General features: G+C 41.4%; 1 protein-coding gene across 1 annotated transcript in view; it reads right to left on the bottom strand.

Annotated features, from left to right (window-relative positions):
* The window catches only part of CD28 (CD28 molecule), a 36,463-nt gene extending 19,100 nt beyond the window's left edge, over positions 1 to 17,363 (bottom strand). The window contains exon 1 of the mRNA XM_069578077.1: positions 16,961 to 17,363. Within this exon, the coding sequence (XP_069434178.1) occupies positions 16,961 to 17,150 (190 nt within the window). The 5' untranslated portion in view covers positions 17,151 to 17,363. The remainder of the gene's footprint in view (positions 1 to 16,960) is intronic.
* Positions 17,364 to 18,170: the final 807 nt, after the last annotated feature.

The following is an 18,170-nucleotide window of genomic DNA, read 5'->3' as shown; positions in this document are numbered from 1 at the left end:
AAACACACTGACAAATTAGTACCTAGGGTCTATATTCATAGAGCTACAAAGTGCTTTCTCCTATTTTATCTCATATGAGCTCCAGATTAACCTGTGAAATACAGGACAGTCATCTTTACACCCATTTCATAGATGAGGAAACAGGTCCAGAAGGCCTCATTCTTCCCCAAGGTTCCCAGACAAGTATGTGACCCTTAGGACTTGGTTCATGCCTCAGGACTTCTAGTGTTTTTGTTTTTGTTTTTGTTTTCTTAATTGAAGGATAATTGCTTTACAGAATTTTCTGGTTTTCTGTCATACCTCAATAAGAATCAGCTATAGGATTCTTGTCAGCTGTAGGAGCCATGTCCCCTCCCTCCAAACCTCCTTCCCATCTCCCTCCCCATCCCACCCTTCAGCCTGTCACAGAGCCCCTGCTGAGTTCCCTGAGTCATACAGCAAATTCCCATTGGCAATCTATTTTACATGTGGTATTGTCAATTTCCATATTCTATTCCCTCTTCTAGTTTGCATCAAAATTTCAACATAATTTCAGTGATTGTTTCTGCTGCTGCTGCTAAGTCACTTCAGTCGTGTCCAACTCTGTGCGACCCCCTAGACAGTGGCCCACCAAGCTCCCCCGTCCCTGGGATTCTCCAGGCAAGAACACTGTAGTGGGTTGCCATTTCCTTCTCCAGTGCATGAAAGTGAAAAGTGAAAGTGAAGTCGCACAGTCGTGTCCAACCCTTTGCGACCCCATGGACTGCAGCCTACCAGGCTCCCCCGTCCCTGGGATTCTCCAGGCAAGAACACTGTAGTGGGTTGCCATTTCCTTCTCCAGTGCATGAAAGTGAAAAGTGAAAGTGAAGTCGCACAGTCGTGTCCAACCCTTTGCGACCCCATGGACTGCAGCCCACCAGGCTCCTCCGTCCATGGGAGTTTCCAGGCAAGAGCACTGGAGTGGGTTGCCATTTCCTTCTCCAGTGCATGAAAGTGAAAAGGGAAAGTGAAGTCGCACAGTCGCGTCCAACCCTTCGCGACCCCATGGACTGCAGCCCACCAGGCTCCTCCGTCCATGGGAGTTTCCAGGCAAGAGCACTGGAGTGGGGCGCCACTGCCTTCTCTGGTGACTGTTTCTACACCTTCTCAAAGTGGGACCTGATTGTTGGATGGCACATAAGTGAGAATTAGGGAGGAGAATACTGTTGAGTAGAGGAGTCAGTGGAGGGGGAAGAGGACAGGACCAAGATAAGTTTCATTTTCTACCCTATTTTCCTGGAGCACCATCCTACAAAAAGTGCTCAGCTGGAAGGAAAGTTGGAGGTGATCTCAGCCAATCCCTTATTTTCAGAAGAGGCAACTGAAAACCAAGGAAGGAAATGGCTTTGTAAACAAGGTCACACAAATTCGAGAAGAGCTAAGATATAATTTACGTATTCATGATTCTAGGAGTAATGTATTAAATCATGAATGAATAGAAAACCAATTTTGTACTTTTAGCAAGACTGACTTGATTTCATGGTCATATTTAGAAAAAGTCTCACCAAACTCACTTTGTCTCTACACAAAAGATCTTGCTTACAATGTCAGAGACTACCTAAAGGTCATAGATAGAGCCCAGACAAGGCCTACAGACAGGATTGCCACTGAAATGTCTCTTATCAGTTATTTCAGATCCACAAGCAATAATTATGCCATGAAACAATTCCATTTCAGCTTGCCCAAATGTCCAAGAGAGTTTGAACACAAACATTAGTCAATACGCAAAGTCACTTTCAGTCTATACTTCACTGGGCAAATCCTAACTTCAAGGCCTTTGTGAATTACACTTATTTGTCATATTTAATTTACAATATTCCATCTTTCCATTTCTTTACCATAGCACCATAGAGAAATCCAATGGCATGCAGAAGCTTGTGAACCAAAATGGGAATAGACAGCACTTAAGACTGAAGGCTGTAAGGAAGCACTAAAGAAGAGAGAATACATGTTGGGTTTTTTCTTTTTTGGTCGTTTGTAAATAGTGCATTCTTTTCACTTTTTTTTGTTGGTGTATAAATGCTTCACAATGTTGTGTTAATTTCTACTTCACAACAAACCACATCAGCTATATATATACATATATCCCCTCCCTCTGGAGCCTCCCTATCTCCCAGCTTCCCCTGCTCCTCCACTACAATCCCACCCCTGCTGCTGCTGCTGCTGCTGCTAAGTTGCTTCAGTCATGTCCAACCTTGTGCGACCCCATAGACGGCAACCCACCAGGCTCCCCCGTCCCTGGGATTCTCCAGGCAAGAACACTGGAATGGGTTGCCATTTGCTTCTCCAATGCATGAAAGTAAAAAGTGAAAGTGAAGTGGCTCAGTCGTGTCAGACTCTTAGTGACTCCATGGACTGCAGCCCACCAGGCTCCTCCGTCCATGGGATTTTCCAGGCAAGAGTTCTGGAGTAGGGTGCCATCACCTTCTCCAACCAGGCTCCTCAGTCCATGGGATTTTCCAGGCAAGAATACTGGAGTGGGTTGCCATTCCCACCCCTATAGATTTCCAAAGAGCACAGAGCTGAGCTCCCTGTGCCTTACAGCATACATGTTTCTTTACCAACATCATTTTTCTTCAGAACTTCTCAAGAAGTTCATTGGGGCCATTCTGTCAGGAAGATCCGCTGGAGAAGGAAATGGCAACCTACTTCAATATTCTTGCCTGGAAAATCCCATGGACAGAGGAGCCTGGTGGGCTACAGTCCATGGGGTCACAAAGAGTCAGACATGACTGAGCAACTAATACTTTTCTTCTGAACATCACAATCAGAGTTTCTTCTGCCATTCAACAATCAGATTGTAAAGATCTTAATCACCTTGTTTCCTTTTTAAAAATTTTAACTGAACAGAATTTAGCATGTTAGGCAGGAACCAAAAAAAAAAAAATGAAATCCTTCTCTTCTCAACCATCTTGCCCTGTGATGTTTGTGAACATACTGTGAAGGTGATGCTGGTTCACCTCCCCCTGACCACAGAGCTGGTGAAGTTACCGTAACTTTCCTCTAATCACATTTCCTGTTCATGCCAGGGATACCCTTCCACACGTGGCCATCTGACCACTGACTCCTTTTTCAGGCTCCACAAGGGGCAGGTGGCTCACAGTCCAGCCCATTTTTTGCTCAGGAACTTAGAAGACAAACTGTGCTTCCTTGGAGGTCAGGGACACCCAGCCATCTGAGGCTCTGGTAACTCTAGCTGGTGGCTTGGTTTCACACAAATGTGAGAAAGAACACAAAACCTTCAGACTACAGCGTCTCTCACCATCCTTTTCAGTGAAAACAAAGAGGCAAACAAAGTTATCAAACTTTGAAAGGCTCCAGACTCTCTGAAATCCATATTAAAACAGGGAAATAAAAAAGGGGTAATTCACACGATGTTTCAAAATAACTTTGGTGTCATTTCATCTAGTTTTCTATTGATTGTCATCTTGAAACTCTCCTCATTTTCATAAGGAATAAATATTGATGGGAAGCCCCTCCCATCAAAAGGGCTTTGAAAAAGCATAGTCCATGTATGTATACTTTGTCTCATTCAGAAAACAGCACACTCAAAACTGGGCAATAGGAGGTGAGTAATTTATAATAATAATAGGAAAAGACTGTTGACAAAGGTTTGGAAGCACAAGCTATAGTATCAGTTTGGCCAAAACGTTCACAGCTTACAGAAAAACCCAAATTAACTTTTTGGCCAACCCAATACTAGAACCTGTAGCTAAAAGCGCCCGAGTTATAACCACCCCCAGATCTAAAGGGACAAGGGGAGGGCAAGGTTTCCAGAATCAGAAGGAAAAGAGAGTCACGTAAAGGAGGCCACCATGACAGAAGCAATGACTTCTGTAGGGAAGAACAGTCAGGCCAAGCCACCAGCCCTGCCCGGGATTGTGTAAGCACCACTGTCAATTATATGTGTACACTAAGTCTTATCAAGAGCAAGTGTGACTTTCAAACAAAACCTAAAGAGACCTTAGTTCAAACAAGTACCTACAATGACAGATGATAATAGAAACAGAAATAGAAGCTTCTATTGGCCCTCACCAGTCTAAGCACCACCTTTAGCCTTGATCTGTGTTTTCACACCGCCAGACACTGTACTGTAGAGGACAGTCGTCCTTGGCCTTTTAAAACCTTGCTGTGCTCCAGGCAATTGTCAGAAAGTAACTCAGAGGTCAGAGAGGGACAAAAAGTCCCATCCAAGCACCTAGATCTAAGGCACTAATTCTTGAGAGAGAAAAATTATCAATACGATCAACGAATACTTTCTGAAAAGAAATTTTGATGTGTCAGAAAATTACTCTTTGGTATTCTGACTTCTCCCTTGACAATGTCAAGCTTTCACTCAGCAATAAAGTAATGGGGCCTACTGTACTAGGTTTCTGGGAGATGGGAAGATGTAAAGATGCAGTCTCTCCCTTCTAGGAGAGATCCTAAGGCAGCTTCACAATTAGCTACGCTCCAAAGCCAGGTACAGTGTGTGAGGCCTGCAGAGGGTCACTAACAGTTGTGCGGGAAGAGCCCTTGTTTCCAGACATGAGTCTGCTTTTGTGAAGACTGGGGTTTAACTGGGCCATGAACTTCTGGGCAAATTTAGACAGGCTAAGGTGAAGGAAATGCCCTTTAGTGTAAGGGTTTATTGGGGATCAGCTGAACATTGTATCTACATAGAAGGAAAATAAGTGAAGATGCCTGATGCCTCATGGCGAGCTTTTGATGCCAAGACAAAGGCACATGGATTTTACTAGAAAGACAATGGGAGACACTGAAAACACCTGAGCTGAGACTAAGGTAGTAAGTGCTGCTTTGGCAAGGTTAGCACAACAGCAGGGAGCGCATTAGCCAGGAGGGAGGATGGGGCTGAGGCAGAGATGGGTAAGATCTAAGCCAACAGCATCACTGTGAGCTCCTAGGGCCTGAGGCTCAGAGGCAGCAGCTGAGATAGAAAGGGTGGGCAAGGTGTTGGTACTGGGTTATGCTTGGTGATGGTGAGCAGGAATCAAAATGACGTGTAGCTCATGGACTAGAGAGACCAGTGACAAAATTAGCTAAATGAAGAGAGGAAATTTGTTTGGAAAAAAGCTGTTGGGTTTTACATATGTTGTGTTTGAAGGGCAGGTAAGGCATCCTAGAGGAAAAGTCCAGGAGTTTGACGAATTGGACTAGAGCTCAAGAAAATCAAAGATAGACACATACATTCAAATGTCATCTATATTAGGGCAATAGTTATAATTAAACCTGCTAAATAAACACTGCCTGTACCATAATCCATCCCCACCATTCAGAGACACTACCCAGCCACATACATACAAAGCAACAGAAACTTGAGTGGTGGGACTTTTCTGGCAGTCCAGTGTTTAAGACTTCACCTTCCAATGCAAGGGGGTATGGGTTAATCCCTGATCGGAATGCTAAGATCCCACATGCCTCGCCACCAAAAATCCAAAACGTGAAACAAAAGCAATATTGCAACAAATTCAATGAAGATGCTTAAAAAATGGTCAACATCAAAAAATCTTAAAAAAGAAAAAACTTGAGTATGATGGGACTCAGGCCCCACCATCAAGGCTTTGCATTATCCTCTCAGCTCCTAATGCTGGAAAGATCATCTAAGAGGACAACATGACAGGGCATCGTAATTTATATAAAAGAGTTACTTATGACAAAAGTTGGAGCTTCCCAGTGGCTCAGTGGTAAAGAACCCACCTGCCAATACAGGAGACAGTTTCAATCCCTGGGTCAGGAATCTTCCCTGGAGTAGGACATGGCTACCACTCCAGTATTCTTGCCTGGAAAATTCCATGGATAGTGGAGCCTGGTGGGCTGCAGTCCATGAGCTGAGCAACTGCGCATGGATGATACCAAAAGCCACCAGACCAGTCTAAAAGTCAAACTTTGTTACCCTAAAATGTTGCTTATAGTTCAAGTGGTAGGTAACCAGGATTTTATAACTTTCTACATAAATAATATGGCAGTAATTCAGTTAACAGATGCCCATAGGTGTCAATGAACTGGCTGTATTAATATATTGTATTCTAAATACATATTTTAATCCGGTAACCAAATCTTGGAACCTTGTTTTCCTCCTGAGCCACCATCAATCCGAGTCCTCATTCAAAACAACTCTGTAAAGAAGACAACAGTACTTTTTCCCTGTTTCTTTCTCCCTCAATCTTTGGGTGTGTGTGCTCAGTTGTGTCCAACTCTTTGTGACCCCATGGACTGGAGCTCACCAGGCTCTTCTGTCCATGGGAACTTTCCAGGCGAGAATACTGGAGTGGGTTGCCATTTCCTACTCCAGGGGGTCTTCCTGACCCAGGGATCAAGCCCTCATCTCTAGTGTCTCCTGCACTGACAGGCAGGTTCTTTACCACTGCGCCACCTGAGAAGTCTACACCTTTGAGAAGTCTGCTTAGGGTCACCTTGACTCATTCAGAATCTTCTAGGTAAGTCATCACCTGGAAGTTCGAAAAATAATTAGTGTTAAACCTTAGCATATGTAGGAAGATGGGGAGAACAAAGGCAATATTGTTCCTCAAAACCCTGCTGTCATTTCTAAGCATATTAGCATCTAAGACCCTGATTCACAATCTCTCCAATTTCCAAGGTGACCAGTTACAGTTCTTGTGTTTTCTCTATTATAAGAGCATCCACAAAGGGGTGGGGTGATCTGGTTGCCTTGCTAGAGCTAATAAAAGCTAAACCTTTTATCCCATTTAAGAAGAATTTTTAAGCCAGAAATAGACCTGAAATGTCTTCTTGTCCCAATCCCGTTGTATATCAGATGAGGAAATGAAGGCCTAGAAAAGTTAAGTCATAGTGTAACAAACTAAAACTCTTCATCATATTCCCCTCTCTTGATAAATCAGGGGTTTTAGCTTTTGAGTTTGGAAAAAGAATAACAGTCACATTCCCCCTAAAGCCAAGGGCAAGCCACCATGTCCTTCCTCTGAAAAACACAGACAAACAAACAAAACACAGATGCCAAGATTAACATCCCTGACTGGAAGCTGGAGCCCTGCCCATGATGCTGGGGAGGCTTGGTCTGAACCTTGTGATACTGTTATCAAAGCTGTGAGCTGAGGCCAAGTCTAGCCACATGTACAGTTTTGAAGACTCAAGCAAATTTATGGTACAAACCAACTAACTCTTCAAAGTTAAGGTATGTACTGTCCCAGTCACCATTGTTGAGATAGGTTTAACACAATGGCCTATCTTGAGAGAAATCAAATATATATATATATAATTATATTTATATACACACACACACACACATACACACACACATATATATATCTATTTCACAAACATTTTCCATGTCAGGTTTGCCAGTGTGGAATCACTCGTCTACCCTGGCTTCATCCTCACACATCTCTCCCTCTGTAAACCTCTTCCCTTCCTCCCATTCTTCTTAGACCATTCTTCTTGGTGCATTCTTCTTTCCTCTCCTCTTTCTGATGCTCCCATTCTCCAAATCTCCATCCCCATCTCCTCAAAGAAAATTGCCCCCATTCTCTTGCTTTTCTCTCTCTCTTCCTCTTTCCTTTCTTAATAGCCTTCTCTCCCTACCACCCATGCAACACACACACACATTCAAGACCAACACGTGGCTCCTTCCACATGTCAAATGTAATTAAGTCATTTGGCTTGGAAACATTACATGTGGACTATGTACAAATTACTATGATAAACTCTATAGGTGATATAAGTTCCTGATGGTCTTCACTTTATCTAGAAATTTCCTCTCCTTTTCACTATCTCGTTTTTATCCCCCTCCATCTCTTCTCAACCCTTTGAAGAGTTATCTTCCTTCACCATCTCTGCCTAAACTCAAAAAACCCCAAATGGCCTCCTTTCAGCCAAAATCAATAATCTTTCCAGGGCTTCCCTGGTGGCTCAGTGGTAAAGAATCCACCTGCCAATTCAGGAGACATAGGTTCAATCCCAGGCTCAGGAGGATCCCCTGAAGAAGAAAATGACAACCCACTCCAGTATTTTTGCCTGGGAAATCCCACAGACAGAGGAGCCTAGCAGGCTACAGTCCATGGGGTCAGAAAAGAGTCGGACATGAATTAGCAACTAAACAACAGCAATGACTTTGCGCGTCTGTGTGTGTGTTATTCACTCCTCCTTCCCTTATACAATCAATGTATTAACCATTGCCTCTGTTTGAAACTCTTCTTCTGGCTCTGGTGACATTCCATGAGCCTCGTTCCCCTCTTCTCTCTCCAACACACTCTCTGTCCCCTTCACTAGCTCAGCCTCCTCTTCAGCTAAGCCCTAACTAGGCCTGTTTTCCAAACTTTCATTCTACTCTCTGTTTTTCTATAGTTGTCCCCTCTCCTTTCTACTATCCATCAATTTCCATCACTTCAATTTTATTCCAAAGTTGAGGATTCCTAAATGTTTTCTTCTTACCTGGTTCCCATATCTTCAGCTATGTACTGACATCTCAAGTCTTTACTTCAAACTCAGTACATCTAAACTTAAACACTGTTTTCCTCCAAAACTCAGCTGAACAACAATATCTTGGTTTCAGGTGGTAACACCACCATTCCTCTTAAGCTAAAATCTTGACATCATTCTTTATCCCTCCTTCCCTTTCACAAGCCAGGTACTAAGCCCTGAAAGATCTACTTTCAAAATATCTCTCAGAACAGTCACTTCTTTCTATTTCCACCTTTGCCCAAATCCTATGACCCTCTTCCTGACAAAGTGACAGAGTGACATGATCTCCTGGTCACTAGTCTCCATACTTTCTAGATCATCCTGCTTCTGCAACCTGTCAGCTGCTTCCCAATGTCTTGAAAATGAAGTTTGAATTTTCATTATGAGCATTCAATCTTTTTGACCTGACTCAAACCCATCACTCCAAGCCTCTATACCTTCAGACTGGCCATCTGTTCCAAGAACATGGAATGATAATCCTGGTATAATTTCTTCATTTGTATTTCTTCTCCTTCCTGAGGCAACATAGCATTGGTAAGAACATGAACCCTGGAGCAAGAGTGCCTGGACTGACTCACTGATTAGCTGCGTGACCACAGATAAGTTGTTCTATCCGCTCCATGCTTCAGTTTTCCCATCTTACAGACAAGATAATCGCTGTAACTACTTCAAAGGATTTAGGGAAAGAATAAATGATTTAATACAGAGAAGGCCAGATAAAACAGTGTATGGAACATTATAAGTGTAAAATAAATATTAGCTAGCAATTATTATTAATAACATCATGCATTCACATCTCATCTAGCTTTAAAGTCCAGCTTAACTCCCAGGTTTCCATAAAAGCTTCTATATTAACCTTACTAATTATTTTACAGGCTTCCCTGGTGGCTCAGAGGGTAAAGTGTCTGCCTGCAATGCAGGAAACCCGGGGTTCGATTCCTGGGTCAGGAAAATTCCCTGGAGAAGGAAATAGCAACCACTTCCTCTTTTTAGTTCATTCGTTTCCTTCTTCAACAAATATTTGCCCAACACCCATAACACATCCTGCACTATACATAGTTTTGAGGTTATAAGGATGGATATGATACAATCCTGTCTGTAAGGAGCTCACAGTCTAGAGGAAAAACACAGATGTACCAGCACACAATAATAATTTTAGGAATCCTGATGAGGAAAGAAGTCCCTCACTTTGCCATGTAGAGTCTCAGAGAAGAACTTCTTAGGTGAGAGGAGTAGGGAACATAATGGATTACAAAAATAATATATGTAAATCCATTATAGCATCAAATAGCATGATGAAGTAGGAAACTGCCAAGTTTTATTTATCTGTTTCCAGCTGTTATATCCTGTTATATATAGTCTTTCCAACTAGAGCTGAAGTCTCTAAAAGCACAGAGAACTACTTAATTACAGAAGCAATTCTTGTGTGCCAATTAAGTCTATATCTCTTTTCCTGTTTTTATATTCCTTTAGATCCCAATAGAAATCGAAATATAAGAGAAGTTTAACAGATATGTTAAATTGAGTTACACTCCCACTGGGACTCCTCTTTCAAGACCATAGGAAAGACTGAATACCAGGGGAACGCTTCCTCGGGGAGATGGATCTTGCACTAAAGACTTAAAGTGAAAGTTGATTAGCGTTTGGATGCATGGAAAGGAGGCATGCATGCTCTGTCGTTAAGTCACTGCTGACTGTCTGCAATCCCATTGACCATAGCCCACCAGGCTCCTCTGTCCATGGGATTTCCCAGGCAAGAATACTGGAGTGGGTTGCCATTTCCACCTTCCATTCCCTCTTCCATGGAAAGGAAGAGGGAATCCAAAATGGAAACAGCATCAGAAAGGTCATAAACATGGAGTACAGGTGTGTGAGACAGTGAAGAAAGCCACAATATAAGAAAGGGTTAAGGATCTTTTACTAGAGTATGAAAGGAGATAGATTGGGTAAGTAAAATGGGTCCAGTCTAAAAGCATCCCAAAATGCCAGGAAACATTGCAATGTCATCTTCTAGTAGCATCTTCTAGGAACCATCAACACAACTTCCTTTTCTATAAATTGAGAGATGTCTAAGTTTCCTCTTATCTTTAAAAAAAGTCTGTGGTTGAATTCAGCAATTCTATGGATGCTTCAGCTTATACCTGTTTTCCTTAAAATCTAGTAGTATAGATAGGAAATCATTCACAGTGTTCCTAAATTGAAAGAGAAAAAAAATCTGGAAAGATTTCACAATTTTCATTTTTAACTTCACTGAAGCTCAAACTGGGTTTTGTATCAGTCACATAACCTAAAACAACATGTTGTTATTGTTTAGTCCTTAAGTGGTTTCCAACTCTTTTGCTACCCCATGGACGGTAGCCTACCAGGCTCCTCTGTCCCTGGGGTTTCCTGGTGAAGAATACAGGAGTATTCTGCCATTTCCTTCTCCAGGGCATCAATCCAACCCAGGAATCAAACCCATGTCTCCTGCATTGGCAGGTGAATTCTTTACCCCTGAGTCACCAGGGAAGCCGTAGAAGATGTTAATAAATACCTGTTGAATGATAACATGAAGATCTGTCTTCCCAAGGAGTAAGAAGGAGCAAGCACTTCAGAGAAGAGTAACTTAACTAACACCCATGTTAGTCTCCCCAAGAGCCTTATGGTGGGAGGAAACATTCTTCTCCTAAGATTCCATTCTGACCCACTTTCTATAGGATAGAGTCTGTGAATCAGAAATGGAATCCTCCTGGACTCAACATTCCTGAAGCTGGTCTAAATTATGTACCCTTCTTACTAGTCCTGTTCAATTTCAAAGCAAGTCATCAGGGTTACACAGAAGCTGCAAATACAGCCACAGTGATGTTCTGACACTTCAGTTCAGTTCAGTTCAGTTCAGTCACTCAGTCATATCCAACTCTTTGTGATCCCATGACTTGCAGCACGCCAGGCCTCCCTGTCCATCACCAACTCCCAGAGTTCACTCAAACTCAGGTCCGTCGAGTCCGTGATGCCATCCAGCCATCTCTTCCTGTATCGTCCCCTTTCCATCCTGCCCCCAATCCCTCCCAGCATCAGAGTCTTTTCCAATGAGTCAACTCTTCACACGAGGTGGCCAAAGTACTGGAGTTTCAACTTTAGCATCATTCCTTCCAAAGAACACCCAGGACTGATCTCCTTTAGAATGGACTGGTTGAATCTCCTTGCAGTCCAAGGGACTCTCAAGAGTCTTCTCCAACACCACAGTTCAAAAGCATTGGTTCTTTGGTGCTCAGCTTTCTTCACAGTCCAACTCTCACATCCATACGTGACTACTGGAAAAACCATAGCCTTGACTAGACGGACCTTTTTTGGCAAAGTAATGTACACGTCAAATATCCCTAAGCAATGAAAAACTCTATCTTTTCAAGTTAAAACAAAATCACCCACCTAAGTTCTTAGCAGGGGAATCTAAGTCATTGTTAAAAATGTAACATGTGTCCATAATTAATATTCTTGTTTGAGTGAGTGGGTAATGACTAGGAGTTACTCTTATAATCAATACATTACATGGTAGATTGTGAACCAACAAGGTGACTCAGATATGCAGAAAGGGGCTCACGATTAGATTAGAGATCAGAGTGAGCTGCGAGTGGGTGACTCTTACGACACCATCAGGAACTATAAACCTGGTTACCTTGGCAACCAGAGTCCCCAAGATAATGAAGATGATGACAAATGAAAAAGATGACGGTAATGGTGATGCAGAGATAAAGTCGTAGCTCAGTTAAGTAAGAAATTCACCACCACCACTCCCTTCTCAACAATGAAAATATAAGCTAAAATAACCTGAATGGTCACACACAGACTGAATTAAGATGCCTAGGAAATTAGTATTGAAATCTTAATGTCCAAGAAGTCTAAACTCTTTCTCATATCCTCTAACAAGCGGCTGAGTAGCCCTTGAACGTATCCAGCCCACCTCTCTTCTAGTGCTGAGAGTCATCAAAATCAGAATTTAACAAACAAGCAATTAGATACCTACTTTCCATGGGGCCTGGGTTACCTTACTTCCGGCTTCAGGGACCAATTCTCATACAACGATTCTTAGACCGAAAACTCTGGGTACAATTTTTTTTTTCATGACAACACCATGTCATTGACCAAAAAAGAGTCAAAGAAATTACCAAAAGAGACACAGATTCCTTAACACTTCTTAGAAAACCAGAGACCCCTCAGTCTGTCACACAGCCACCTAGCTGTTAATTTTTTTTCTCAAGTTCAGCATAACCGTCTACTAAGAAGAGAAGTCCCAGCCTCAGTGAACTTTCGTAACCAAGAAATTTCTTTTAGAAAATGGCAAACAAAGATTGAACCAAGGTGAAAAGGAAAAAGGATAAATAACTGTGCTTTCAGAGGGCCTGCCCTCTGATTTTTAGACAAGAAAGTCTGCAGTGAAAATTGTGTATCGTTATCAAAGCCAATACGTGTGAATAAAGAGCTATTGTTTTAAAGATGATAAACCACAAACGGCATTTTCTTCTGGGATGTTGGTGGCATAATAATTTTCATTTTGTAAAAGTCAGCACATTGCAAGCAGGAAATACTTGGAGGAAGATAGCCACACATGATAAAAGCTGAATGGTAGCCATGGGGCATTTTGACACGAGAATAGAATAAGGATATTAAAAAAGAGGATGGTGTATGTTTAAAGGAGAGACAGTGAGGACCTTCCCCTCCCCATAGTAAAGGTTTGAATGTGGGAGCTTCAGAATAACCATTACAGATTCATTTCTTTTTCTAATCTACCTGTGAAAATGACTCATCCTATTTCCTGGTATTGATATATTGGCATTAATTTTACAATCCTTGTTGTAAAAGTTCTTTCTGTATGGCTGCCTTTTAAAAAAAAAAAAAGAAAGAGTATCTTTGGGTGTAAGAACAGAGTAAAACAATTTTTTTTTTTTAATTTTTAGTTGGAAGCTAATTGCTTTACAATGGTGTGTTGGTTTCTGCTGTACACCAACATGAATCAGCTATAAGTATACATGTGTCCCCTTCCTCTAGAGCCTCCTTCTCACCCCGCCTCACATCCTACTCCTCTAGGTGGTCAGAGCACCGGACTGAGCTACCCGTGTTATATAGCAGCTTCCTACTAGCTAGGTATTTTATACATGGTAACGTGTATGTTTCAGTGCTACTCTCGAAATTTAAAGCAAAATCTTAATTGCACTTTGGAAATGTCCATTAATTTTACTTGAAATGACAAAAATCACAGTCAATTTTTAGCAGTCAGAATAACTGGCTACTATGTATTGGTTGCCATATAGACACAGCAGTCTTGCATTTTCCATGTCCATCTTTCTCCCTAACTTCCCCAAGCCCAGCCTCAGAGCAATACTTTCCTGAGAGAAGTCAATGACTTTTGTGTACAACTACCTCGAGGGGTCATTTGCTGAACTAAAAATAAAGTATTTAATTACCTTGTTTTGCTGATGGTTTTTTCATTAAATACCAATCATTTTCGTGCCTTCTGTGCCTCTCTCAGAAAAAGAAATGCTGTGGGGAATAGAGCAGCACCAGAGAAATCAATCGTGTTCAAATTGGCCATTTTGGACAGTTTCCTTGCTAAATTTAGGGAAGAAATGAAAAGAAACGCTCTCATTGAAAAAAAAAAAAAGTGTTGTCCTGATTTTTGCCTTCATATTGGATGATTGGCTTGCTGGAAAAAATAACCAATATTGACTGAAAAATCGATGAACAATACTATGTATTATAGGTACCCTCCTTCTATCGTCAACCACAAATTGTTTCCCTTTCAAGGGCCTCCAGTTCTAAGCTGGATTCATATTACAAAGTCAACAAAATCCTCTGTTGTGGATCTCAACTGCACAATTATCCAGTAAAAAAGGACATGCCATGTTAGTAAAGGAATTGTGTCGGCTAAGGTTTTCTTATGCTTCCTAAGTCACTCTTCTTTAATTTTACTCTAAAGATCTTTTATAGTGTCATTAAAATCATAAAGAATCAGGTTCAGGTTTGACCTTCAGAGGATAAATATTTAAAGCTATGCTGTGAGACAAAGAGTTAGAACGTTAAAATTGGTCAAAAAAACTGTCCTTCACACACAGACACATCCACACATCTCAACACAGAGATAGCATTAGGCTTTCACAGTCCGCAAGAGAATGGCTACACTTTGAACAGAGAATTTCCTTAACTATAACTTTTTCATGGAAGGTAAAGAAGAGAGAAACAAAAGCACATGGAAGATTTTGCACCACTGATTAGAAGGAACCAGACATTTTTGTATGTGGTAATTATTTTTTCTCATAAGTTTTCTTACTGAAAGAGGCATTTTGGTTTTTTGTTTGTTTGTTTTCAAGTTTTTTTTTAATTTTTTTATTTTTACTTTATTTTACTTTACAATACTGTATTGGTTTTGCCATACATTGACATGAATCCATCACGGGTGTATGGATTCAGGATCCCAATCCTGAATCCCCCTCCCACCTCCCACCCCATATTATCTCTCTGGATCATCCCCATGCATCAGCCCCAAAGAGGCATTTTGAAAGTACCTTCTCAAAAAAACAGAGAAAGAAAGAAATTGCCTTCTCTACCCCTTTCCTACTTCGTTAGATGGCCACTCAGCACCAAATGTTAAAAGTGATTTTGGGAGGTGAACTGGCATTTGAAACATAGATGTACCTCAAGTCAAAGACAGTTTCCATGGGTATGATCTTTTCATGGCTTCTCTCGCTATCCCCCTTTTAATAAATGTGCTAAAGGAAATGTATAAAGCCTTGAGTCTTACAAAACACATCTGCAAAAGAGAGTGAATGAATTGATGATGATGGCTGTGCACAAAGAAAAGTATTTTGTAGACAGTTGCCAATTTTAAATAATTTTCCATTGGAGTGAGGCTTCTCTCTCCTTTCTGCCCATTCTTTATAGCTTAATAAACTATGAGATTTTAAATAGTCTTTAAAAATAAATTTTAGGGATCCTTTAAAAAATAGACATTGAAGATTCTTTAAAAGTATGTTAGCTCTCAGTGCTGGGTATTAACCTACCTCATCACCAGCTCATGTCTTTTATTATATCAACACCTTTTATAAATACACAGAATTTTTAAGGTGCTCACTGGCACCTCAACAATGCAATGGATGGGTGTATTGCACAGGTTGGGTAATTACACTCTTTGGAACTCAGGCACATGATATTTAAAGGACAGTAAGAAATCATGCAATCCCCATACTACCAACATAAGTGAGAAAGAAAATGGAAGATGCTGGCCTTTCATTATATCGTCAATGGAAAAATAACTATCCTTACTTCAATATGCCAATTAACCCCTATCTGTCCAATTTTTGAGCCAAGTAGGACCATTTTCAAACTCTGAGAACAAGTTGAATGAACACCTGACTCCAGCCCACCCAAGTAAGCAACAAACTCTTTCTGTTGGGAACTGTGATTTACCAAAGATGATCTAACCCTGGACATATCTGGAGCTAAGAAATTGTAAAGCACACCCTATTAGGTGGAGTAGCAGAAAAGCACAGGCCCTAGAGTCAGACAAAGGTGGTTCAGACCCTGGTTCCAACAGCTCCTACATGTAGATCTTTAGCCAAACTAACATTCCTTCCCCCAACTCTTTATCTGAAATGGGGTTAACTGTGATCACATCAAGTTTTTCATCTTCATCCCCATCATCACTGAAAACTTAAAGAATTTCAGCCACTTGAAATAGATATCAACCAATTGTTTAAAAAAAACTAATTTATTAGCATCTGTATGGCACCAGCTTCTGTGACAACTCCAGAATTCATTTTGGCACCCTTTCAATTTCAAGCAGACACAGCAAAAGAGTCAGACAGGACTTAGTGACTAAACAACTAGACATGATAATTGTAGCCAACGTTTATCTTGCCGGCCAAGCACTGACTATGCTAAACATTTCACATGGTTTGTTTCATTTCATCCTCGCAATGACCTTGAGAAGAAGTTATTATCATTCCCACTTACAGATAAGGAAACTGAGGCTTAGAGAGTTTAAATACTAGTCTAAGCTCAGTTATCAAGAAATAGATCTGTGATATGAACCCAGGCAGTCTAAATCCAGAGCTTTCAGAACCAACATGCATACAGCAATTTCCTTATATTTAAAAATATATATGTATACACAAATGCTAAAAATTCTTGGGACATTACCAACTAATAGTTAAATAAATCTGATTTCATTCCAAAGAATGCTTATTTAAGTATTTTGCTGGCTATAGTCTGAGAATCAATGAGTTTCTTCAATAACAGGTTGCCATTTCATAGCAAAAACTACACTTCAAATGCCCAAATGTCCTGAGTTCTTTGAAATTTAAAATGAACCATTCACTGATAAATGAAGAAAAGTATTGCACCTTTTGAAATATACCAAATAGAGGGTGCATGATTTTAAAACATTTTTTCCTAAAAATTAAATGAAATTAAATGAACCAAAAGCCTCAAAAGAAAATACTGGAGGAGCAAAGAAATCAAAACTGTTTACCTGCTACTTGAATGGAGGGGAAGAAATTGAGAGCCAGGAGCAGCCTGAGGATCATGGTGCTGACGGTGGGCCACGGCTCCAGCCCCTCCTCCCTGAGAAGCCCAAGTGTGAGGTGAACCAAAGACACACTTGAGTGACTCGACTCGTCATCCACGGCCACCACCGCCAACTTACTTGTCTTGGGGCACATGATCAAGGGACTCAAACCTCAAACATTTCACACAGGATATTACATTGTTTTGATGACTTCTGACTTTTCCTCTTCTTTTAAAGGCAAACCTTTTCTTGTCACTGAAAGAGTATCAGCCACTCTATGATGGTCTCATGGAAATCATGCTCTGTAGAGGGATGTCGGAGCTGTGAAAAACAGGTGCTTGAAATCTGTGCTTGAAATCTAAAATGTAAGGGTAGACAGATGAGATGATTCTAAGAGGAGAGCTTTTCATAAGACAGGGGTAGACTGTGTCCAAAAGACACCAGTAAGAATTATACTGAGGGACTTCCCCACTGGTCCAGAGGTTAAGAATCTGCCCGCCATGGCAGGAGACATGGTTTTGATCCCTGGTCCAGGAAGATCTCACCTGCTGTGGAGCAGCTAAGCCTGTGTGCCACAACTACTGAGCCCACATACCGCAACTACTGAAACTCACACCACACTGAAGAGTAGCCCCCGCTCACCGCAACTAGAGAAAGCCCAATCACAGCAATGAAGACACAGCATGGCCAAAAATAAGTAAATAATTTTTTAAGGGTTATATTGAAGATTTGGGAAATAATTGTTATTAGCATTGAAATGTATAAATATGAGGATTTGAACGTTTGTGTTGGACGTAGGCAGCCCCATGGAGCATGGAACATAAACTGTTTAGTTTATGCCAAACCTTTCCCAACTGACTTCAAGGAACTTTGAGAGAGACACCCCACTTGCAAGCACCCCACCTACTGAATATCTGGAGGAGGTTCCCTAAGCAAAGAGGGAGTCGAAAGTATCCTGTGTCTTTAGGGGGCAGTGAGGTGACAAAAACCTCTTGGTGTCTCGTGGTCTATATGTTCCTCAAGGAAATTAGAGGTTAAGTGGCAGGCATGAAAGGAGGCTCCAAGCAGCCTCCCCGAGGCTGGTGACCAAGCCTCTGCAGGCCTTACCTTCTGAGAAAGTCTTCTGTGTTTAGGGGCCTTCCCCTGTCACGGCCAGCCCCGCTATCCTCTTTTG

The sequence above is a fragment of the Ovis canadensis genome, chromosome 2, assembly GCF_042477335.2.
Source record: "Ovis canadensis isolate MfBH-ARS-UI-01 breed Bighorn chromosome 2, ARS-UI_OviCan_v2, whole genome shotgun sequence".
Taxonomy (NCBI): domain Eukaryota; kingdom Metazoa; phylum Chordata; class Mammalia; order Artiodactyla; family Bovidae; genus Ovis; species Ovis canadensis.
Note: the sequence above shows the minus strand (reverse complement) of the source record. Positions and strands in the feature narration are given on the sequence as shown.